The sequence below is a fragment of the Drosophila gunungcola genome, unplaced genomic scaffold (assembly GCF_025200985.1).
Source record: "Drosophila gunungcola strain Sukarami unplaced genomic scaffold, Dgunungcola_SK_2 000058F, whole genome shotgun sequence".
Lineage (NCBI taxonomy): Eukaryota > Metazoa > Arthropoda > Insecta > Diptera > Drosophilidae > Drosophila > Drosophila gunungcola.
The window spans coordinates 264,907-290,526 of record NW_026453221.1 but is presented as its reverse complement, the minus strand read 5'-3'; the positions used below and the strand labels follow the sequence as shown (position 1 = coordinate 290,526).

Sequence of the window (25,620 nt, the reverse complement as noted above, 5' to 3'; positions counted from 1 at the left end):
AGCTTGATCTTCTCCAGCATTCTGGTCAACTTCTGCCTCTGGTACTTGGCCTCGTTGTTCAGGCGGTAACTGCCCTAGACGAGCCATCAACTCGGTTTTAATACCTTGGGTTGATAATCCCAATGCTGAAAGCCATCTTTTCAGCTGGACGACCGTAAATTGGTTTAAATTTTCTTCGTTCATGGCGTCATGGTCAAATGACCACTTCTGAATTTGTGGTCGGCGTTTAACAACTCTTTATTCTCACACGTCTTAATGCTACCACTCGCTCACACTCCAAGTTTTAGAATGACCTCTCGGAGAGATCCTCTAACAGTTCAAGTTACTTAACATAGGTTTAACATAACTTTTAACATAAGTATCGCATATTGGTGTTGTATAATTATTTGTATTGTATAAGTATCGGTATAATAATATATGTTTGTTAGTGTGTGTATGAGCCTACTACAATGTGTTGCAATGTTGCCATTGACAATGTTGCAATATTTCTCGGAAAAAATGTAGAAATATTTGTGTGATTAACTCCCCCTCCTTAAGAACCTGCTTGTCCTCGAGAGGTGTTAGAAATAGGAAATATTATTAAATTCTTGTATTTTTTTGTAGGAATTGATATAATATTAGTTTTGTTGTTTAAAACTTGTGGAGGGAATTCTTGGATATGTAGGTTTACTTTTTCTTTTCTGTGAATACAGTTTTTTAATACGATCAAAGCAAGAATAATGGCGCAAATTAATGTAACTGTGGTTATTCGGTTTATTGTAGAATCATTCTTTAAGGTTCTTTTTTTATATGTAGAGCTTCTAATATCAGAATTTGTATGCTTTGTGCTTGCAATGAGGTAATTTGAATTAGTGGAATTTCGGGTTTAATTATTGTTTTTTCTTTGTTTGTACAAATTTTTCCATTTATATTTATAGTTTCGTTTAAAATTTAATCATGGAAGTTCCTCAAGTTGATGTGTGAAAAATTTAATACTATTTTGTATAAATAACGCGAAAACTTTGTGAACGCAGTAGTTCGAGACGATTTTAATTTGCGAAACTTTGTGAAAACTATGTCAAAAGCGCGACGAAAAGGAGTGGCTACGATGACGTTCGATTGATCACTAACAATTATATTTCAATAATTTCTCTTAGAACCTAACTTATGCTACGGTGGCGAGAGACGGGGCGAATTCGCAAGAGCGAACAGACGAAAGCTTTATTGGCTCCCGCTCTCGCCCTACAACTAATGATTTAAATACAAGCGCTGAGTGCGCAAACACCGCCCCCTCTGAAGGGACGACTTCCTTCAGAGCAGAACGGGTAACAGGGCCAGTCGGTGGACAGCTCGCCGATATTCGCCGTCCTGCGTCCTGACGTCCGCCACGCGAACCTTGCTATCGACGCCGGCGTGCACCGCTACCACTCGTCCAATCCTCCACTGCTGGGGCGGAAGATTGTCTTCTGCGACGACGACGAGCGCTCCCACGACGAGGTTGCGCTCCCCCTGGTGCCACTTGGACCGCTGCCTGAGAGACGAGACACCTCGCCATCGTCGCAAGCAGGTCAGACTGATCTGGTCCGGGAGCGCCGCTGATGGTGGGGCCAGAAGAGGGCCGCCGATGAGCAGATGCCCGGGAGTCAGGGCCTCGCCGTCGTTCGGGTCGCTGCTTAGAGCGCCGAGGGGCCTGGAGTTGAGCACGGCCTCCACGCTGGTGAGCAGAGTTCCGAGCTCCTCCGCGGTCAAGAGGTCTTGGCCTACCGTCCGAAGGAACAGGTGCTTTGCAGACTTCACACCTGCCTCCCATAGTCCGCCGAAGTGCAGTGCTCTGGGCGGTATGAACGCAAACTCGCATCCTTTTTTTGATGCGAATGTTTCGATACCGCCCCCCTGCTCCTCCAGACGGGCTCGGAACTCTCTCATGTGGCGATCTGCGCCGACGAAATTGGTGGCGTTGTCGCACCACACCTTCTCCGGAATCCCGCGACGACTCACGAACCTTTGAAATGCCAACAAGAACGCATCAGTGGTTAGGTCAGACACTAATTCTAAATGGACCGCTTTGGACGCAAAACAGACGAACAAGGCCACGTACGACTTGTACGGTGGCTTACCACGGATACGATACGTTCTGCTGAAGGGACCACAAAAATCAACGCCACAAATATTGAACGGGCGGAGAGCTCGAAGTCTATCTGCTGGCAAGTTTCCCATTCAATAACCGACCCCCAACTCGTAGCAATGTCGAGGAGCACCAATCCGATTTATTTTCCTGAAGAAAAGGGTTTAACTTTTGAATATTCGTTGCTACCGGTTTATTCTTCCGAATTTTACTTATGTCGTCCCTGAACTCGTGAAATTGGACAACTTCGACAATTTTATCAAAAGCGAAATCCAGTTCTCTTGGCGAAATACTTTTTTCAAAGGGCTTCAACACCTTACTGCACCTTTGAATAAAACGAAAAACCCACACGAAAACTCTCAGAAGCTTCAGGTGCGACAAAAAGGACTCTATTTTCTGAACCACATAATTTGGCTCTGGGCTGACTACGAGAGCTATTGCCGATTTGCGTAGCTCCATCGACATTACATCAGCCGGCAGTTCCAAATGTTTATTTACAGGCCAATTTTTTCTGAGTCTAGCAAGAACGAAGGCCCACCGAACCAAATGGACATTGTAAGCTCCTCTACGTCACATCCTCGGGACACTATATCCGCTGGGTTGACTTTCGTGGGAACGTGTCTCCAAATTGCTTTCTCCGACCACTCCTGAATTTCTGCAACCCGGTTCGAAACAAAAACCGACAACGACGAGGGCTGGGTTTTAATCCAGTGTAAAGTTATCTCGGAGTCTGTCCACAGGAAAACATTCTCAATGGGAGAATTTAGCAATGGCCTGACACGATTATAGAGATCTGCTAAAAGGTGAGCTGCACACAGCTCAAGGCGAAGCAAAGTTTTCGTCTTGAGGGGAGCTACTTTCGATTTGGCGGTCAATAAAGACACTTTCAAACCTTCAGCAGTTTGAGTCCGAACGTAGATGCACGCGCCATACGCTCGCATGGAAGCGTCAGCGAAACCATGTATTTGAATCGGGACTTGTGGATCTGTGTTGACGAATCGCGATACCTTAATTTTAGGCAGCAGCAGACGTCTCCCACGACGTGAGCAACTGCATCGGTAGCGACTCGTCCCAATCTAATTTTCGAAGCCACAGTTCCTGCAACAACATCTTTGCCTTTGTGACCAAAGGACACAAGAGGCCAAGTGGGTCGAAAATTCGAGCAGTCACCGACAAAATATTTCGTTTTGTCGCGCGAAGATCCAGGAAAGAGTCATCCAACCGAAATTGAAAGTAATCTTTAACCGGTAACCAAACCACGCCAAGGGTCTTGGTTACGTCTGAGTCTGCCATAAGTGGCATGACAGCGCTATCAGATGCGGATAACTCTGGGCAGTTTGAAAACCACTTTGCCAATTCAAAGCCTGCCTCTTGCAAGACCTTAGAAACTCGAAGGCTTTGCAGGTCCTCAACGCATCCAGCGCCAGTCAACAAATCGTCAACATAAAAATCATTCTGAATAACCTTTGCGGCTTTTGGATAAGTTGCTTGCGCCATCTCTCCTAGCCGCATTAAACACCGAATCGCCAAAAAGGGTGCTGGCGAAGTTCCATATGTAACGGTGTTCAACTTAAAGATTTTCAGGGACTCAGAAGGATCTCGTCTCCATACTATGAGCTGGAAGTTACGATCAGCTTCGTCCACCATCACTTGGCGATACATCTTTTTGACGTCGGCCGCAAGGGCAAACTTACAGCTCCTCTTGAATAGTTGGGCCTACCATCAAGATGTCACTCAACGCTACCTGCGTAGAAGTACGGCTCGATGCATCGAAAACTACTCTCAACTTAGTTGAAGTACTTTGTGGCCGTAAAACGCATTGGTGCGGAATGAAATAGTGCGGAGTATTCGGAATTTTGTCATTGGTGGAGGACATGTGGCCCAGTGAAACATATTCCTCCATGAATTCAATATACATCTTCTTCAGCGAAGGGTCCTTTGACAATTTCCTTTCTAGCGACAAAAATCTACGTTTCGCAACTTCGTATGACGAACCAAGAGTATTTGGGTCAGATTTAAACGGCAAACGAACCGAAAATCTACCGGACGACAATCTTTGAGTATTTTTCTCAAAGTGTTGTTGACAGAGTTGTTGCTCAGGAGTATGGACTTTAGGCTTGGGCGGCAAGTCCTCCACAGACCAAAATTTCTGCAGGGTTGTGTCAATTGACTCCAACGCTTCCTCCTGGCAGCTGAGATGTACCATTTTTTCAGCGTTTTTATTATTTTCAGAGGCACATCTCCCTGACACTATCCAGCCGAGAACTGTCCTTTGTAGGATGGGGAATTCAGTCCCCTGCTTTATCTGGCCAATAGATAAAAGTTCAAAGAATGTTTCAGCGCCGATAAGCATATCTATTTTTTGGGGCTTGAAGAAGAATGGATCTGCCAACTGAATATTTTCAGGCACCCTCCACCCGCTGGTGTTCACCGCTTGATCCGGATGATAACCATTGTGGCTTATGCATTAGTTACACCAATGCCTCGCAAGCTCATGCACACGTCCTCTCTTGTAATTTTGAAGCTTTGAGCGAGCTCGTCGGTTACAAAGTCTAATACAAACTCGCCGCTTTTTGTTTGGACGCTCACAACAGCAGTTGCAAGAATGATTCGATCCGATGCATTCGCATGCAAAAAATGCGAAGTGGATGGAGACTCCTGCATGAGCGTGGGCTGAGAAGGAGGTGGCAACGCGAGATTTGTGTTTGGGGCATATATCTGTAGCAAAGTGTGATGTGAGGAATTGCACACTCGACATCTGTTCGATTTGCATTTTTTGACAGTGTGACCCTTTCTTAAGCAGTTAATGCATAAGGGTGCTCTTTTAGCGAAATCGAATCTTTGCTAAACTGTTAGGGCTGCGAAGAAAGCGCAGTTTCCAATCTGATGTTCAGCTGAATTGCAATACATGCATTGAACAGAGTCGTTCCTGGCAGCGACAAACGAAAAACTCCTATTTCCATTCTTCTTAGGGTTAGATTGGGTCTGCTGAACAGTTTTGGGCTTGGAAGCCTCTTCTGCTTCCATGTGTTGGTATCGCCTGTTGAGGGACGCCTCACATTCGCTCCAAAGTGGAAGCGAAGTATAATCTAACTATTCTTCCCATTTTCCTTTGGTTTTTGCATCATTACCAGATGTATTAAAATAGCATTAGTAATGCGTCTATCATCCCCAATAGACAGCAAGAAGTCATACAAGGCTGTGACCGTGTCGATGAGGGTTCTCAAGGCTGTAGCTGAAGGCTGGGAAATTTTTTGCAAATTAAAAAGTGTCGATATGTTGTCAAAAAAAATAAGACAATCATTATCGTACACCCGCTTCAGGCTAGCAAGGGCTTTGGAATAATTTTCCGCAGTGACTTGAAAGGCCCTAACTGTTCCTTAAGCGTCTCCAGCTAAACACGAAATTAAATGATTGAATTTTTCAATATCGTGTAAAGTGTCATCTTTGTCAACGAAAGTTTCGAAAAGGCTTATAAAATTTTTAAATTCGGAGTGTTTTCCGCTAAAAGTTGGGAGAGCAACGCTCGGCAGACGGCATTGAGGCGGGCGATTTGCTGGCGGAGCGGATTTCTCGATATTATTTTGTTTGGACTTATTTAAAATTGAAATCAGCAATGACTTTGTCATTACGGCCCTCTCTTCCAACTCTTCGCGGTATACATCTTTTGTATCTTTCACTTCTATTTGGTTTTGCAAAAGTGAAGCATTTTCAATGTGCGTATTTAGAATCTCTAATCGACACTCAAGCTCGACCGGATTTATAGATAATTTAGCTTCTTTTAAGTGGCGATAAGTTCGGTTAATACTTTTCATGCAAACATCTCGTTGGTGTTTAAGCTCTTCGATATCCTTAGTTGCCATTGCGTTTATTTGTATTTATTTGGTTGGTATCGAAGAGGTGTTGAATATTTATTTTTATTAGATTATTTATTTGTTAAATAATATAATAAAAATCAACGAGTATTATACCGATCGCACACGGTAAGGGAGCTAAGTGCCGAGAGAATTACAGCGAAAAATCTAAATAGGGTTTTTATATTTTTTATATAAACCCTGCGACAGTATATGCCGCACGCACGCACTGTAGGGGAGCTACCGCTCAAGCTCAAGCGTACCGAAAAAAACGAACAAACGTGTCGGCAGACCGAAAATAGCACTGCTGCAGCGATCCAGAACGAAAACGACAAAAGATAACTCGAAATAGCGGCAGCGGTGTCGGTGTGCGTGTGCTAGCCAAAATGCGCGCAAAATAATGAAAAGCGCGGAAAAATTGGAAAAGCGCGGGAAATGTTCGGACAAACTGCGGCGAAAGTTATTGCCGCTAATTTTCTGAGAGCTACACTTTTCACAATTTGCACTTTTTTCCAGCTATTTTTATTTATACCCTAAATTGGTGCTCACTACGACGAAAGTTGGGGGAATTAAGTTCGCACTAATTGGGTCGACGACGAGTATTTTATTGCTTGTTTTTTGGCCAAAGCGATTCACATATAATTCTAAATATGTTTATTGTAGAATTTTGGTTGTTAGTACATGCAAATTTTTATTTTTTGTTTAGAATGCTCACTATCTACCGATTTTTACACGAATGCAAAAAGTTGAAAGATGGGCCAAAACACAATTGACAAAACGCCACAGATGAACTTTCAACTTTTGGCACTCTATACCTGGATGGCCGACTTGATAATTGCAACTTCCTTTTTGACTTTCATTTGGCGGCAGCAGCAAATTGAGCAATTAAATTTGGCGAAACGTCAGGACCAACTTCAAGAACGGCAGAAAATTTCCAGCGACGAAATTATTGAATTTAATTTGTTGGCCGAACCGACACGAATAAATTGGTTTTTGTTGGTATTGTTTATAGTTTTTCACCGAAAAAAAAATTAAAACTCGCGAACTCTACTGCTAATCACGTCGGGGTCACCATGAAAAATGTAATACTATTTTGTATTAATAACGCGAAAACTTTGTGAACGCAGTAGTTCGAGACGATTTTAATTTGCGAAACTTTGTGAAAACTATGTCGAAAGCGCGACGAAAAGGAGTGGCTACGATGACGTTCGATTGATCACTAACAATTATATTTCAATAATTTCTCTTAGAACCTAACTTATGCTACGGTGGCGAGAGACGGGGCGAATTCGCAAGAGCGAACAGACGAAAGCTTTATTGGCTCCCGCTCTCGCCCTACAACTAGTGATTTAAATACAAGCGCTGAGTGCGCAAACAATGTGAAATTTTGTTTGAATTTAGGCTGCCGTTGAAGTCATTTTAGAGTAGTATGCTACCGTCTATTTCCTCTATTTGTTCAATGTGGTCCGAGTTACCATAATCACACAACGATTCCTATTCCTAAGCCTATTTTGAAACACATTTTGAATTACAAAAATTAACAATTTTTCTTTTTTACAAATTTTTACATAGTTTGGAGTTTTACAAACATGGGGTAGGCCTAGCATTTCATTGTTTGATACAAAAAGTTCATAAGTTCCAAAAGTATTATTAATTCGTTTCTGATGACAGGCTTTAAAAGAAGATTTTCATAATTAGTTGGTTCAAGTCCAGGTATTTTTATTAAGTAAATTAAAGCTATTTTATTATGTAAGACAGATACATCAACAAATTCCAGCGTTTCCTCAATTGAAAACGAGGTAATGTTATTTTTCTGAGATATTTTATTTATTTCGTTAAGTTTAGGTTCGTTTAATAAAAAAGTATTAATGACGTTAATTTATGCCCATCATAAGACTGCGTTTTGCAAGCTTGACGCAATATCATTATTAAAAAATCTGTCTTTTTCAATTGAATTTGTTTGCATATTAGAAGTGGTTGTTAAATTATTTATTCTGTCTTGAAGCTGATTATTGATAATAATGAACTACTCTTCCTGCGTCTGTTAAAATAATTCTATTCCTATTTTATTTAACAATTTCTTTTTTAAAACGTGGGGATTATTTAGAGCCTAGACTGGTGTTTTGTTTTACAATTATTTCTTGTCCTGGTAGACATGATTTTATAGGTTTCCTTTCTTTGTAGTGGGTTTCTAAATCTATCAATTGATTTGTTAAAGTTTTTCTATGTTATCCTGCCTGCTTTTTTCATATTGTTCTGGGTCGGTATTAATATTTATGTCAACAAAAATTTCTAATGGTGTTTTCTTTGTTACTGAATATGTTGTGTAATTGTCTGTAATCTGTCTAACAATTCTTCAAATGTGTTGCATATTTGTTTGGCTTTAAGGCATCTAATTATTTCCGAAAGAGTCGAACGAAATCATTCAATCTGTCCGTTAACTGAGCTTTTGTAGGGAGGAGCTTTAAAAATGGTTATATTTAACTGATGTCTCATCATAAAGGTAATAGATGCTGAATTGAAAGCCTTTTCATTATCCATTACTACAAATTTGGGTACCCCATAGTAGAATATTACTTCGTGTAACTGTTTTTTATTGTCTTCGGTGGATTTAGATTTTATAATTTTTGCCTGTGCTAGTTTGGAAAATGTATCTATTGCGGTCAATACTAATTTATTTTCGGTTGAGAAGATGTCAATATGGATTATGTGTCCAGGGTATTCAGGAATTGGGGTTTCTTTAATTTCTGGATTGGGCGGGTGCCTATCATATTTTCCTGCTTTACATATCCTGCATTGTATAACTAATGTCGTTATTTTTGTTTCATTTTGGAGAAAAAATATTTTTCTGCAAGTTGGTTTTTGTTTTCTTCTGCATTTCTATGTGCTCTGTTATGGGTTTCTAATATTAATTCTTCCTGATTTTAATGGATCCGAAATTTTCCGGATAAATACGATGTATTTCTCCCATTATGTCTTCTGATGTGAAAATTCCATTTGACAGATTTTTATGTTTTTTTCATTTCAATAAGATCAATATTCTGAAAGTCTGGTCGAGTTTTAACGTTTCTATGAAAGGTGGGGAACGGAATAGTAAATTTGTAGTTGTGGGGGCCAGAGTTTATAGGAAAATAAATTTGAATGAATTTAGCGAAATCGAAAACCTGGAAAAATTTCGTCATTTGAAGTTTTGCAACCTCGTTTAGTGCAGACAGCAGCGCGTGACAGAATTTTCGTTCACTTCATTTCAAATCGTAAAAGAGTACACACGTCTACGATGCGATCGCAGTTTAACGTGAATGAAAAATTAATGCCACGTGTAACTTTTGTAAAGTGTTTGACACCGGAGAGTCAGCCAATATTAAGTTATAGTGCTACACATTTCATTGAAAACTACAGAAGGTAATTGTGAATAAAATAGGCAGGTCAGTAAGTGATAGTATTATTTTGTTTCAGCAGCCAAGATCGTCAAAAACGTGGTAGTAAAAGCCGGCCAGGAAGTATCGAGCTTGCTGCAGTTGTGCTCGATTACTGGTTGGCGGACAACTTGAGGATCAGCATTGTGAGGCAGCGTAAAATTCTGGTGTCCACATCAAACGTTTATGTCACCGGAACACCACACGCCACATGCGGCTTGGCTTATACATCTCTTGCTCATCAGAAGCGCAAACAGGAGACTGATCTAGAAAATATAGATGGTCTGAGAACTTTTACAACTAGCCCGCCGATCGGATACGACACCTGGACGCAGCGTAGTGACTATCAACATCATATCGGCACATATGTGTGGCCGAGAATAATAACCGTCTACAAACTGTACACTGCGCCGGCTCCAAGCTAGTTAGCGAGCCAATCGCAGAATTACTGTACACTGCGCTGACACCGCTGCGAACAGCACGCCACTTGCGGCGACTATGATATAGGATAACCCAATCTTATGGAAGGCGTTGAGGCAGTAATCTGACTGCAGCTTCATCACCTCACCAGCACGCGCCACGCGCGGCATGGAGAAATAATCACTGACGAAGTTTATTTAGAATTCGTTTATACGATAATCACGTTATAAACCCCAGCCGTTCAAATCACACATATTTCTGCCCACAGTAAAAACAAATTTTCTTAACACCTTTACATAAAATAGGTTGCTGCAGCATATGTACGTAAGTGAACAAAAACTTTATATTGCATTTCTAACTATAATATTTTTGAAATTTGATTGTGTGTCGTTTAATCGGATAGGCTTAAACGTATATATAAATATATATATAATTTACTTTGTATCATAATCTGCTGTTGAATAATGATAATGCTAAGGAAAATGATCCCAATTGTTAGCCGGCTCGAGGTCACGATGTTGAAAAAATAACACAATTTTTTTATTTTGGCTATTGGGAATATTTTTCGGATGCTCTTCGTCAACCGTCTTCAGGACAACTATAAAATAATAACAACGATTTTAATATTCTTAACAAACAGAAAACAATTTACATTTGACATACATTTAATTTACACGTCTGCGTCCGGTGACGTGGAGATGTAAACTAATTTTTTTCTTCCCTAGTAAATGTCTATATAAATGAGCGCAATTGTCAGTGTCCGTTTTGTAGTTCATGCGTATGTCTGTAGGTGTTTTATGATATGTATCATTTCTATGGTGAATCGTTTGGCATAGTGTTGTTCTTGTGATAAGATACTCGCCTCTTCGAAGTTTGGTGAGTGGGACATGAGTGCTGTTTTTTGCGCGTTTGTATGGTGTCTAGCTTTGAAGTCCGATTTATGCTGTGCTAGTCTAGTTTTTAATTTCGATTTTGTTGTTCCTATATATATCACGTTTCATATTTCGTTGTTGTTGCCGTAACACGGTATTTTATATACCACAAAGCCACAAAGCTAAGATGATTACAATTTTTTTGAAGGATTTTGGTGGTACCACTTTGAACTGGCCACAGAGTCCAGACTTTAATATAATTGAAAACGGCTGGTATCTAGCACAAGAACAGTTTCATTAAACAATATAAGGGGGAAGACAATTGCTGAGATCAATTCCATTGGGAAGAGATAGCTCCAGAAACCATCCAAAATTGAATCGATTTAATACCGCGACGCCGGCAAAATTTGATTGAAACCAAAGGAAATTATATATATTTTGCTAGATTCGTTTTTTTTTCTTTACTTAATATAAGTTTAAACTTTGTTATTCATTTTAAAAGGTTCTTGTCAAAATACCTATGCCACTACATGAAAATGACAAAATGTTGAATTCATTATTTTAAAGTTTGTATTAGCACTCAGTAAAACAGAAAAAAATTTATTGAGTTATATTACACCATTGAAAAGTTACATAAAAACCATTTGTTTTTCTTCAAAATAGTTATGCCGACTAGTGTAGTTACCAGCATTGGTCCTTTTCCAATAGGCAATTAGTTATTCATTTCATACAAGCACTAAAAAACTAGGTAAATGTTGTAGGTCTTTTTTGTTTTGTCACCAAGGTGGAAGGTGGAAAGAACTTTCCCCATTTTTTGCCTTGAGATGGACAGAACCTTATCCTTCCCTCGCCAAATGCAGAACTAAAGGAATTGACCTGGATGTTTAGTCCTAAAGGCTAGGCAGCCTCTTTTCCAAACGATAATTAAATTGAAAACTGTTTTGAGTAAGAAAACAAATTAGAAAAAGTATAAGGGGAAAATAAAACAAAGAACGTATCATTCGTATTTTTTTGATGGCCAATAGTCTAGCTATAAGCATTATTAACGATTTAGAAAAAAAAAGTATTCGAAAAAAATTCTTACCATTTGGCCTTAACAGCTACGAGTTGATTACAATAAGAGTAGCTAAACAATCAGCGCTGCCGAGTAAAATTTGTTGTAAGGCATGCAAAAATTTGGAGGTTTGTTTGTTCGTAAATTCTTGAAGTTCTGCTTTATAATATAATTAAAAACTTTAACTATAAGTTTAGTTTTTGAAAAAATATATTTTTTATTTTTAAAACATTAACTAGTTACAACATTTTTCTTTTTGGGAACACCGACTAAATAATTTTAAGTATTTAACTAAACTGATTCTTAAGTCTAATTATTTTGTGGATCAAGAATTGGTTTCCGAAAGCTTTCGCTCTTCTGTTTGAGTAAATTGAGTGAACTATCTATTTCGATTAAGTGAGCTTTGATTTTAATTGAGTGAAAGAGTTTAAAGGTTTAGAGGAGACAGAATTTGAATATGCCAAAAGTGTAGGAACGTGCCGTTGGAATTTATCAGAGGCGCGACATTAAATGTTTAGTCTGAGATTTAACATTCACAATGGAAACTTCCAAGCACCTTCTGAGTTTAGAAAGGTTTACAATAAGTGGGTTTCAAGTTTTGTTTCCTTTTGATAGGGGTGACTCAAGAGTAAGATCTAATGTGTGGAAATGGTGTGTAGGCATATGCAATTTAATTTCCAGGATAATAAAAACCAAACCAAATCAAAATAAGTTTTTGATCGTTTGATTTATTCGAAGTTCAATTTGAGACTGATTTTATTCATTTAAAAATACCCTGATCTAAGCTGTGGGTTGGGGCAGCGACGTCGACGTCGCGGAAGAGACCACGGCGGTTGTCTAGTTCTGATGAAGCGACTGAAACTGCAAGGTTTGCAGAATCAGTATTTTGATATTGCGCTGTGGCTGTTAGCCGGATGCGTGAGTCTGCAAGGTTTGCAAAATCAGCATTTTGGTATTGCGTTGTGGCTGTTAACCGGGTGCGTGTGTTTATGTTATTGAACTTGCGGGTTCTTGACCGTTGAATTGAAATGTTGCAATGTTGCCATTGACAATGATGCAATATTTCTCGGAAAAAATGTAGAAATATTTGTGTGATTAACTCCCCCTCCTTAAGAACCTGCTTGTCCTCGAGAGGTGTTAGAAATTGGAAATATTATTAAATTCTTGTATTTTTTTTAGGAATTGATATAATATTAGTTTTGTTGTTTAAAACTTGTGGAGGGAATTCATGGATATGTAGGTTTACTTTTTCTTTTCTGTGAATACAGTTTTTTAATACGATCAAAGCAAGAATAATGGCGCAAATTAATGTAACTGTGGTTATTCGGTTTATTGTAGAATCATTCTTTAAGGTTTGTAAGTGCTTTCTTTTTTTATATGTAGAGATTCTAAAGACAGAATTTGTATGCTTTGTGCTTGCAATGAGGTAATTTGAATTAGTGGAATTTCGGGTTTCATTATTGTTTTTTCTTTGTTTGTACAAATTTTTCCATTTATATTTATAGTTTCGTTTAAAATTTAATCATGGAAGTTCCTCTAAGTTGATGTGAAATTTTGTTTGAATTTAGGCTGCTGTTGAAGTCATTTAAGATAAGTATGCTACCGTCTATTTCCTCTATTGGTTCAATGTGGTCCGAGTTACCATAATCACACAACGATTCCTATCCCTAAGCCTATTTTGAAACACATTTTGAATTACTAAAATTAACAATTTTTCTTTTTTACAAATTTTTACATAGTTTGGAGTTTTACAAACATGGGGTAGGCCTAGCATTTCATTGTTTGATACAAAAAGTTCATAAGTTCCAAAAGTATTATTAATTCGTTTCTGATGACAGGCTTTAAAAGAAGATTTTCATAATTAGTTGGTTCAAGTCCAGGTATTTTTATTAAGTAAATTAAAGCTATTTTATTATGTAAGACAGATACATGAACAAATTCCAGCGTTTCCTCAATTGAAAACGAGGTAATGTTATTTTTCTGAGATATTTTATTTATTTCGTTAAGCTTAGGTTCGTTTAATAAAAAATTATTAATGACGTTAATTTATGCCCATCATAAGACTGCGTTTTGCAAGCTTGACGCAATATCATTATTAAAAAATCTGTCTTTTTCAATTGAATTTGTTGGCATTTAGAAGTGGTTGTTAAATTATTTATTCTGTCTTGAAGCTTGATAATGCAGCTGGAATTCTGGACTGCTTAATGAATGATATCGCGCTCCCTGAGTCTATGAGACATTCTGCAATAATATGTGAATTGAGATGATGATCAAAAAAAATTACTACTTTTCTTACATAGTTGTTGTCGCTGCTATTGTTGTTGCTGTTGCTATTGTTGTAGGTGTTGCTCTTCCTCTGGCGGCATTCTCCCACAAAATGACCCATTTCTCCGCATGCGAAACAAGATCCAGGTGCCCTTGCTGGCTTGCGGCATTCCTTGGCCAAATGGCCCTTCGAGTTGCAGTTCCTGCAGCGCAAGTTGTTGATCTGCGTCGCTTCCAACGTCGACTTCTTCGGTGCGTATGTTCCGGGTTGTTGTGGAAGACGTATGTTGGCAAATGCTAGCAGCATCTTCTCCGGATTTGCGAACCTTTGGATACGGGCTTGATCACGCAAACTCGCAGATGGGATTCCTTCGATGAGTTGTTCGGGCAGTTCCTCAATGTCCATGCTGATGGCTTGGGACATCATTGTTTTATCCTCGAAATACATTGTGAATCTCTCGTCCTTTTGCCATTTCCGTTGCTCGAATTTGCGGTGACGCTCTGATTTGGACGCCGTGTTTCCAAATGCTATGATTAGTTGTTCGCACAGTCATTCGAAAGAATCTAGTATTCGGGATGGGTTAGCGTGCAGCCAACGCTAAGAATTACCTTTTAATTTGGTAACTAGTAGCATTCTTAGGCAGTCATTATCTAAGTTGTAGATTTGGCCTATGTTCTTAAGGTGATCTACCCAGTTGCGTGCATAAATGTTTCCGTCGAAGTCGATGGCAGCTTCTTTGGCAAACGAGAGTGAAGCTGCTGATCCAGCCCTGGACGATGTGTGTCATTCCGTGGACCTTCCGCGTTGCCACCTTATCCGTTTCCTATAGCGATTGAAGTTGGATTGCTCGCGTTGCCATGCGATGAATCTCCAATTGGCTGTTCGCGCGCAACGTGTGTCTCTGCCTGTTGTTGTTGTTGTTGGATGGTGCCGCAAGTTTCAGCCTGCTGTTGCTGTTGTTGTTTTATTGAGTTATATTACACCATTGAAAAGTTACATAAAAACCATTTGTTTTTCTTCAAAATAGTTATGCCGACTAGTGTAGTTACCAGCATTGGTCCTTTTCCAATAGGCAAATAGTTATTCATTTCATACAAGCACTAAAAAACTAGGTAAATGTTGTAGGTCTTTTTTGTTTTGTCACCAAGGTGGAAGGTGGAAAGAACTTTCCCCATTTTTTGCCTTGAGATGGACAGAACCTTATCCTTCCCTCGCCAAATGCAGAACTAAAGGAATTGACCTGGATGTTTAGTCCTAAAGGCTAGGCAGCCTCTTTTCCAAACGATAATTAAATTGAAAACTGTTTTGAGTAAGAAAACAAATTAGAAAAAGTATAAGGGGAAAATAAAACAAAGAACGTATCATTCGTATTTTTTTGATGGCCAATAGTCTAGCTATAAGCATTATTAACGATTTAGAAAAAAAAAAGTATTCGAAAAAAATTCTTACCATTTGGCCTTAACAGCTACGAGTTGATTACAATAAGAGTAGCTAAACAATCAGCGCTGCCGAGTAAAATTTGTTGTAAGGCATGCAAAAAATTGGAGGTTTGTTTGTTCGTAAATTCTTGAAGTTCTGCTTTATAATATAATTAAAAACTTTAACTATAAGTTTAGTTTTTGAAAAAATATATTTTTTATTTTTAAAACATTAACTAGTTACAACATTTTTCTTTTTGGGAACACCGACTAATTAATTTTAAGTATTTAACTAAACTGATTCTTAAGTCTAATTATTTTGTGGATCAAGAATTGGTTTCCGAAAGCTTTCGCTCTTCTGTTTGAGTAAATTGAGTGAACTATCTATTTCGATTAAGTGAGCTTTGATTTTAATTGAGTGAAAGAGACTTCTTTGTCTTATCTTGTTTAAAGGTTTAGAGGAGACAGAATTTGAATATGCCAAAAGTGTAGGAACGTGCCGTTGGAATTTATCAGAGGCGCGACATTAAATGTTTAGTCTGAGATTTAACATTCACAATGGAAATTTCCAAGCACCTTCTGAGTTTAGAAAGGTTTACAATAAGTGGGTTTCAAGTTTTGTTTCCTTTTGATAGGGGTGACTCAAGAGTAAGATCTAATGTGTGGAAATGGTGTGTAGGCATATGCAATTTAATTTCCAGGATAATAAAAACCAAACCAAATCAAAATAAGTTTTTGATCGTTTGATTTATTCGAAGTTCAATTTGAGACTGATTTTATTCATTTAAAAATACCCTGATCTAAGCTGTGGGTTGGGGCAGCGACGTCGACGTCGCGGAAGAGACCACGGCGGTTGTCTAGTTCTGATGAAGCGACTGAAACTGCAAGGTTTGCAGAATCAGTATTTTGATATTGCGCTGTGGCTGTTAGCCAGATGCGTGAGTCTGCAAGGTTTGCAAAATCAGCATTTTGGTATTGCGTTGTGGCTGTTAACCGGGTGCGTGTGTTTATGTTATTGAACTTGCGGGTTCTTGACCGTTGAATTGAAATGTTGCAATGTTGCCATTGACAATGATGCAATATTTCTCGGAAAAAATGTAGAAATATTTGTGTGATTAACTCCCCCTCCTTAAGAACCTGCTTGTCCTCGAGAGGTGTTAGAAATTGGAAATATTATTAAATTCTTGTATTTTTTTTTAGGAATTGATATAATATTAGTTTTGTTGTTTAAAACTTGTGGAGGGAATTCATGGATATGTAGGTTTACTTTTTCTTTTCTGTGAATACAGTTTTTTAATACGATCAAAGCAAGAATAATGGCGCAAATTAATGTAACTGTGGTTATTCGGTTTATTGTAGAATCATTCTTTAAGGTTTGTAAGTGCTTTCTTTTTTTATATGTAGAGATTCTAATGACAGAATTTGTATGCTTTGTGCTTGCAATAAGGTAATTTGAATTAGTGGAATTTCGGGTTTCATTATTGTTTTTTCTTTGTTCGTACAAATTTTTCCATTAATATTTATAGTTTCGTTTAAAATTTAATCATGGAAGTTCCTCTAAGTTGATGTGAAATTTTGTTTGAATTTAGGCTGCCGTTGAAGTCATTTTAGATTAGTATGCTACCGTCTATTTCCTCTATTGGTTCAATGTGGTCCGAGTTACCATAATCACACAACGATTCCTATCCCTAAGCCTATTTTGAAACACATTTTGAATTACTAAAATTAACAATTTTTCTTTTTTACAAATTTTTACATAGTTTGGAGTTTTACAAACATGGGGTAGGCCTAGCATTTCATTGTTTGATACAAAAAGTTCATAAGTTCCAAAAGTATTATTAATTCGTTTCTGATGACAGGCTTTAAAAGAAGATTTTCATAATTAGTTGGTTCAAGTCCAGGTATTTTTATTAAGTAAATTAAAGCTATTTTATTATGTAAGACAGATACATCAACAAATTCCAGCGTTTCCTCAATTGAAAACGAGGTAATGTTATTTTTCTGAGATATTTTATTTATTTCGTTAAGCTTAGGTTCGTTTAATAAAAAATTATTAATGACGTTAATTTATGCCCATCATAAGACTGCGTTTTGCAAGCTTGACGCAATATCATTATTAAAAAATCTGTCTTTTTCAATTGAATTTGTTGGCATTTAGAAGTGGTTGTTAAATTATTTATTCTGTCTTGAAGCTTGATAATGCAGCTGGAATTCTGGACTGCTTAATGAATGATATCGCACTCCCTGAGTCTATGAGACATTCTGCAATAATATGTGAATTGAGATGATGATCAAAAAAAATTACTACTTTTCTTACATAGTTGTTGTCGCTGCTATTGTTGTTGCTGTTGCTATTGTTGTAGGTGTTGCTCTTCCTCTGGCGGCATTCTCCCACAAAATGACCCATTTCTCCGCATGCGAAACAAGATCCAGGTGCCCTTGCTGGCTTGCGGCATTCCTTGGCCAAATGGCCCTTCGAGTTGCAATTCCTGCAGCGCAAGTTGTTGATCTGCGTCGCTTCCAACGTCGACTTCTTCGGTGCGTATGTTCCGGGTTGTTGTGGAAGACGTATGTTGGCAAATGCTAGCAGCATCTTCTCCGGATTTGCGAACCTTTGGATACGGGCTTGATCACGCAAACTCGCAGATGGGATTCCTTCGATGAGTTGTTCGGGAAGTTCCTCAATGTCCATGCTGATGGCTTGGGACATCATTGTTTTATCCTCGAAATACATTGTGAATCTCTCGTCCTTTTGCCATTTCCGTTGCTCGAATTTGCGGTGACGCTCTGATTTGGACGCCGTGTTTCCAAATGCTATGATTAGTTGTTCGCACAGTCATTCGAATGAATCTAGTATTCGGGATGGGTTGGCGTGCAGCCAACGCTAAGAATTACCTTTTAATTTGGTAACTAGTAGCATTCTTAGGCAGTCATTATCTAAGTTGTAGATTTGGCCTATGTTCTTAAGGTGATCTACCCAGTTGCGTGCATAAATGTTTCCGTCGAAGTCGATGGCAGCTTCTTTGGCAAACGAGAGTGAAGCTGCTGATCCAGCCCTGGACGATGTGTGTCATTCCGTGGACCTTCCGCGTTGCCACCTTATCCGTTTCCTATAGCGATTGAAGTTGGATTGCTCGCGTTGCCATGCGATGAATCTCCAATTGGCTGTTCGCGCGCAACGTGTGTCTCTGCCTGTTGTTGTTGTTGTTGGATGGTGCCGCAAGTTTCAGCCTGCTGTTGCTGTTGTTGTTACGTGTTACTGCCTGCTGTTGCTGCATGGCGATCTGTTCTAACTGTCGTTGCTGTTTGGCGCCACGCGTCTCCGCTCGCTGCAACGCATTCTGATGCGCAATAAGTGTTGTTCGCAGCTGCGTGATAATTTCCAGAAGGTCGTCTTGGTCTGTAACATCGCCGGAGACGCCCTCCTGTAGTACCTGCGATGCGCTTTCAGGGTTTGTGTTAACCTCTTCACGTTCTGTTCCAGAGGCGCCAGCTTGATCTTCTCCAGCATTCTGGGCAACTTCTGCCTCTGGTACTTGGCCTCGTTGTTCAGGCGGTAACTGCCCTAGACGAGCCATCAACTCGGTTTTAATACCTTGGGTTGATAAGCCCAATGCTGAAAGCCATCTTTTCAGCTGGACGACCGTAAATTGGTTTAAATTTTCCTCGTTCATGGCGTAGCTTTGACCACTTCTGAATTTGTGGTCGGCGTTTATCAACTCTTTATTCTCACACGTCTTAATGCTACCACTCGCTCACACTCCAAGTTTTAGAATGACCTCTCGGAGAGATCCTCTAACAGTTCAAGTTACTTAACATAGGTTTAACATAACTTTTAACATAAGTATCGCATATTGGTGTTGTATAATTATTTGTATTGTATAAGTATCGGTATAATAATATATGTTTGTTAGTGTGTGTATGAGCCTACTACAATGTGTTGCAATGTTGCCATTGACAAAGTTTCTAATATTTCTCGGAAAAAATGTAGAAATATTTGTGTGATTAACTCCCCCTCCTTAAGAACCTGCTTGTCCTCGAGAGGTGTTAGAAATAGGAAATATTATTAAATTCTTGTATTTTTTTGTAGGAATTGATATAATATTAGTTTTGTTGTTTAAAACTTGTGGAGGGAATTCTTGGATATGTAGGTTTACTTTTTCTTTTCTGTGAATACAGTTTTTTAATACGATCAAAGCAAGAATAATGGCGCAAATTAATGTAACTGTGGTTATTCGGTTTATTGTAGAATCATTCTTTAAGGTTTGTAAGTGCTTTCTTTTTTTATATGTAGAGCTTCTAATGACAGAATTTGTATGCTTTGTGCTTGCAATGAGGTAATTTGAATTAGTGGAATTTCGGGTTTCATTATTGTTTTTTCTTTGTTTGTACAAATTTTTCCATTTATATTTATAGTTTCGTTTAAAATTTAATCATGGAAGTTCCTCTAAGTTGATGTGAAATTTTGTTTGAATTTAGGCTGCCGTTGAAGTCATTTAAGATTAGTATGCTACCGTCTATTTCCTCTATTGGTTCAATGTGGTCCGAGTTACCATAATCACACAACGATTCCTATCCCTAAGCCTATTTTGAAACACATTTTGAATTACTTAAATTAACATTTTTTCTTTTTACAAATTTTTACATAGTTTGGAGTTTTACAAACATGGGGTAGGCCTAGTATTACATTGTTTGATAAAAAAAGTTCATAAGTTCCAAAAGTATTATTAATTCGTTTCTGATGACAGGCTTTAAAAGAAGATTTTCATAATTAGTTGGTTCAAGTCCAGGTATTTTTATTAAGTAAATTAAAGCTATTTTATTATGTAAGACAGATACATGAACAAATTCCAGCGTTTCCTCAATTGAAAACGAGGTAATGTTATTTTTCTGAGATATTTTATTTATTTCGTTAAGCTTAGGTTCGTTTAATAAAAAATTATTAATGACGTTAATTTATGCCCATCATAAGACTGCGTTTTGCAAGCTTGACGCAATATCATTATTAAAAAATCTGTCTTTTTCAATTGAATTTGTTGGCATATTAGAAGTGGTTGTTAAATTATTTATTCTGTCTTGAAGCTGATTATTGATAATAATGAACTACTCTTCCTGCGTCTGTTAAAATAATTCTATTCCTATTTTATTTAACAATTTCTTTTTTAAAACGTGGGGATTATTTAGAGCCTAGACTGGTGTTTTGTTTTACAATTATTTCTTGTCCTGGTAGACATGATTTTATAGGTTTCCTTTCTTTGTAGTGGGTTTCTAAATCTATCAATTGTTTTTGTTAAAGTTTTTCTATGTTATCCTGCCTGCTTTTTTCATATTGTTCTGGGTCGGTATTAATATTTATGTCAACAAAAATTTCTAATGGTGATTTCTTTGTTACTGAGTATGTTGTGTAATTGTCTGTAATCTGTCTAACAATTCTTCAAATGTGTTGCATATTTGTTTGGCTTTAAGGCATCTAATTATTTCCGAAAGAGTCGAACGAAATCATTCAATCTGTCCGTTAACTGAGCTTTTGTAGGGAGGAGCTTTAAAAATGGTTATATTTAATTGATGTCTCATCATAAAGGTAATAGATGCTGAATTGAAAGCCTTTTCATTATCCATTACTACAAATTTGGGTACCCCATAGTAGAATATTACTTCGTGTAACTGTTTTTTATTGTCTTCGGTGGATTTAGATTTTATAATTTTTGCCTGTGCTAGTTTGGAAAATGTATCTATTGCGGTCAATACTAATTTATTTTCGGTTGAGAAGATGTCAATATGGATTATGTGTCCAGGGTATTCAGGAATTGGGGTTTCTTTAATTTCTGTATTGGGCGGGTGCCTATCATATTTTCCTGCTTTACATATCCTGCATTGTATAACTAATGTCGTTATTTTTGTTTCATTTTGGAGAAAAAATATTTTTCTGCAAGTTGGTTTTTGTTTTCTTCTGCATTTCTATGTGCTCTGTTATGGGTTTCTAATATTAATTCTTCCTGATTTTAATGGATCCGAAATTTTCCGGATAAATACGATGTATTTCTCCCATTATGTCTTCTGATGTGAAAATTCCATTTGACAGATTTTTATGTTTTTTTCATTTCAATAAGATCAATATTCTGAAAGTCTGGTCGAGTTTTAACGTTTCTATGAAAGGTGGGGAACGGAATAGTAAATTTGTAGTTGTGGGGGCCAGAGTTTATAGGAAAATAAATTTGAATGAATTTAGCGAAATCGAAAACCTGGAAAAATTTCGTCATTTGAAGTTTTGCAACCTCGTTTAGTGCAGACAGCAGCGCGTGACAGAATTTTCGTTCACTTCATTTCAAATCGTAAAAGAGTACACACGTCTACGATGCGATCGCAGTTTAACGTGAATGAAAAATTAATGCCACGTGTAACTTTTGTAAAGTGTTTGACACCGGAGAGTCAGCCAATATTAAGTTATAGTGCTACACATTTCATTGAAAACTACAGAAGGTAATTGTGAATAAAATAGGCAGGTCAGTAAGTGATAGTATTATTTTGTTTCAGCAGCCAAGATCGTCAAAAACGTGGTAGTAAAAGCCGGCCAGGAAGTATCGAGCTTGCTGCAGTTGTGCTCGATTACTGGTTGGCGGACAACTTGAGGATCAGCATTGTGAGGCAGCGTAAAATTCTGGTGTCCACATCAAACGTTTATGTCACCGGAACACCACACGCCACATGCGGCTTGGCTTATACATCTCTTGCTCATCAGAAGCGCAAACAGGAGACTGATCTAGAAAATATAGATGGCCTGAGAACTTTTACAACTAGCCCGCCGATCGGATACGACACCTGGACGCAGCGTAGTGACTATCAACATCATATCGGCACATATGTGTGGCCGAGAATAATAACCGTCTACAAACTGTACACTGCGCCGGCTCCAAGCTAGTTAGCGAGCCAATCGCAGAATTACTGTACACTGCGCTGACACCGCTGCGAACAGCACGCCACTTGCGGCGACTATGATATAGGATAACCCAATCTTATGGAAGGCGTTGAGGCAGTAATCTGACTGCAGCTTCATCACCTCACCAGCACGCGCCACGCGCGGCATGGAGAAATTATCACTGACGAAGTTTATTTAGAATTCGTTTATACGATAATTACGTTATAAACCCCAGCCGTTCAAATCACACGTATTTCTGCCCACAGTAAAAACAAATTTTCTTAACACCTTTACAAAAAATAGGTTGCTTCAGCATCTTCGATGGGCTCAACGAAACTGCGTCAACGGATATGTACGTAAGTAAACAAAAACCTTATATTGCATTTCTAACTATATTTTTGAAATTTGATTGTGTGTCGTTTAATCGGATAGGCTTAAACGTATATATAAATATATATATAATTTACTTTGTATTATAATCTGCTGTTGAATAATGATAATGCTAAGGAAAATGATCCCAATTGTTAGCCGGCTCGAGGTCAGGATGTTGAAAAAATAACACAATTTTTTTATTTTGGTTATTGTCAATATTTTTCGGATGCTCTTCTTCAACCGTCTTCAGGACAACTATAAAATAATAACAACGATTTTAATATTCTTAACAAACAGAAAACAATTTACATTTGACATACATTTAATTTACACGTCTGCGTCCGGTGACGTGGAGATGTTAACTAATTTTTTTCTTCCCTAGTAAATGTCTATATAAATGAGCGCAATTGTCAGTGTCCGTTTTGTAGTTCCTGCGTATGTCTGTAGGTGTTTTATGATATGTAGCATTTCTATGGTGAATCGTTTGGCATAGTGTTGTTCTTGTGATAAGATACTCGCCTCTCCGAAGTTTGGTGAGTGGGACATGAGTGCTGTTTTTTGCGCGTTTGTATGGTGTCTAGCTTTGAAGTCCGATTTATGCTGTGCTAGTCTAGTTTTTAATTTCGTTTTTGTTAGTCCTATATATATCACGTTTCATATTTCATTGTTGTTGCCGTAACACGATATTTTATATACCACAAAGCCAAAAAGCTAAGATGATTACAACTTTTTTGAAGGATTTTGGTGGTACCACTTTGAACTGGACACAAAGTCCAGACTTTAATATAATTGAAAACGGCTGGTATCTAGCACAAGAACAGTTTCATTAAACAATATTAGGGGGAAGACAATTGCTGAGATCAATTCCATTGGGAAGAGATAGCTCCAGAAACCATCCAAAATTGAGTCGATTTAATACCGCGACGCCGGCAAAATTTGATTGAAAGCAAAGGAAATTATATATATTTTGCTAGATTCGTTTTTTTTCTTTACTTAATATAAGTTTAAACTTTGTTATTCATTTTAAAAGGTTCTTGTCAAAATACCTATGCCACTACATGAAAATGACAAAATGTTGAATTCATTATTTTAAAGTTTGTATTAGCACTCAGTAAAACAGAAAATGCAGAACTAAAGGAATTGACCTGGATGTTTAGTCCTAAAGGCTAGGCAGCCTCTTTTCCAAACGATAATTAATTTGAAAACTGTTTTGAGTAAGAAAACAAATTAGAAAAAGTATAAGGGGAAAATAAAACAAAGAACGTATCATTCGTATTTTTTTGATGGCCAATAGTCTAGCTATAAGCATTATTAACGATTTAGAAAAAAAAAGTATTCGAAAAAAATTCTTACCATTTGGCCTTAACAGCTACGAGTTGATTACAATAAGAGTAGCTAAACAATCAGCGCTGCCGAGTAAAATTTGTTGTAAGGCATGCAAAAAATTGGAGGTTTGTTTGTTCGTAAATTCTTGAAGTTCTGCTTTATAATATAATTAAAAACTTTAACTATAAGTTTAGTTTTTTAAAAAATGTATTTTTATTTTCAAAACTTTAACTAGTTACAACATTTTTCTTTTTGGGAACACCGACTAATTGATTTTAAGTATTTAACTGAACTGATTCTTAAATCTAATTATATTGTGGATCAAGAATTGGTTTCGCTCTTCTGGGTGAGTAAATTGAGTGAACTTTCTATTTCGATTAAGTGAGCTTTGATTTTAATTGAGTGAAAGAGACTTCTTTGTCTTATCTTGTTTAAAGGTTTAGAGGAGACAGAATTTGAATATGCCAAAAGTGTAGGAACGTGCCGTTGGAATTTATCAGAGGCGCGACATTAAATGTTTAGTCTGAGATTTAACATTAACAATGGAAATTTCCAAGCACCTTCTGAGTTTAGAAAGGTTTACAATAAGTGGGTTTCAAGTTTTGTTTGATAGGGGTGACTCAAGAGTAAGATCTAATGTGTGGAAATGGTGTGTAGGCATATGCAATTTAATTTCCAGGATAATAAAAACCAAACCAAATCAAAATAAGTTTTTGAACGTTTTATTTATTTGAAGTTCAATTTGAGACTGATTTTATTCATTTAAAAATACCCTGATCTAAGCTGTGGGTTGGGGCAGCGACGTCGACGTCGCGGAAGAGACCACGGCGGTTGTCTAGTTCTGATGAAGCGGCTGAAACTGCAAGGTTTGCAGAATCAGTATTTTGATATTGCGCTGTGGCTGTTAGCCGGATGCGTGAGTCTGCAAGGTTTGCAAAATCAGCATTTTGGTATTGCGTTGTGGCTGTTAACCGGGTGCGTGTGTTTATGTTATTGAACTTGCGGGTTCTTGACCGTTGAATTGAAATGTTGCAATGTTGCCATTGACAATGATGCAATATTTCTCGGAAAAAATGTAGAAATATTTCTGTGATTAACTCCCCCTCCTTAAGAACCTGCTTGTCCTCGAGAGGTGTTAGAAATAGGAAATAATATTAACTTCTGGTATTTTTTTTTAGGAATTGATATAATATTAGTTTTGTTGCTTAAAACTTGTGAAGGGAATTCTTGGATGTGTATTTTACTTTTTATTTTCTGTGAATACAGTTTTTTAATACGATCAAAGCAAGAATAATGGCGCAAATTAATGTAACTGTGGTTATTCGGGTTATTTTAGAATCATTCTGTAAGGTTGTAAGTGCTTTCTTTTTTTTATATGTAAAGCTTCTAATGACAGAATTTGTATGCTTTGGGCTTGCAATGAGGTAATTTGAATTAGTGGAATTTCGGGTTTCATTATTGTTTTTTCTTTGTTTGTACAAATTTTTCCATTTATATTTATAGTTTCGTTTAAAATTTAATCATGGAAGTTTCTCTAAGTTGATGTGAAATTTTGTTTGAATTTAGGCTGCCGTTGAAGTCATTTTAGAGTAGTATCTACCG

The 25,620-nt window shown here is 37.6% G+C and overlaps 3 protein-coding genes across 8 annotated transcripts in view; all 3 read right to left on the bottom strand.

The window, feature by feature from the left end:
• Positions 1 to 2,405, bottom strand: part of LOC128264149 (uncharacterized) — a 96,919-nt gene extending 94,514 nt beyond the window's left edge. The window contains exon 1 of the mRNA XM_052999515.1: positions 1,001 to 2,405. Coding sequence (XP_052855475.1) covers positions 1,291 to 2,196 — 906 coding nt within the window. The 5' untranslated portion in view covers positions 2,197 to 2,405 and the 3' untranslated portion in view covers positions 1,001 to 1,290. The remainder of the gene's footprint in view (positions 1 to 1,000) is intronic.
• LOC128264148 (neurotrimin) overlaps positions 1 to 25,620 on the bottom strand; it is a 350,308-nt gene that overhangs the window by 282,441 nt on the left and 42,247 nt on the right. The window lies entirely within an intron of this gene.
• Positions 12,178 to 15,168, bottom strand: LOC128264150 (zinc finger CCHC domain-containing protein 9-like). Its single transcript, XM_052999516.1, has 2 exons — positions 14,017 to 15,168; positions 12,178 to 13,961 (listed from the first exon to the last, which is right to left on the bottom strand). Exons 1-2 carry the CDS (start codon positions 14,431 to 14,433, stop codon positions 13,950 to 13,952), a joined length of 429 nt encoding a protein of 142 aa, XP_052855476.1. The 5' UTR covers positions 14,434 to 15,168; the 3' UTR covers positions 12,178 to 13,949.

Bases quoted from the DNA above. Each gene is read 5' to 3' on its own strand.
- LOC128264150 (XM_052999516.1), bottom strand. From the start codon at position 14,433: ATGTATTTCGAGGATAAAACAATGATGTCCCAAGCCATCAGCATGGAC.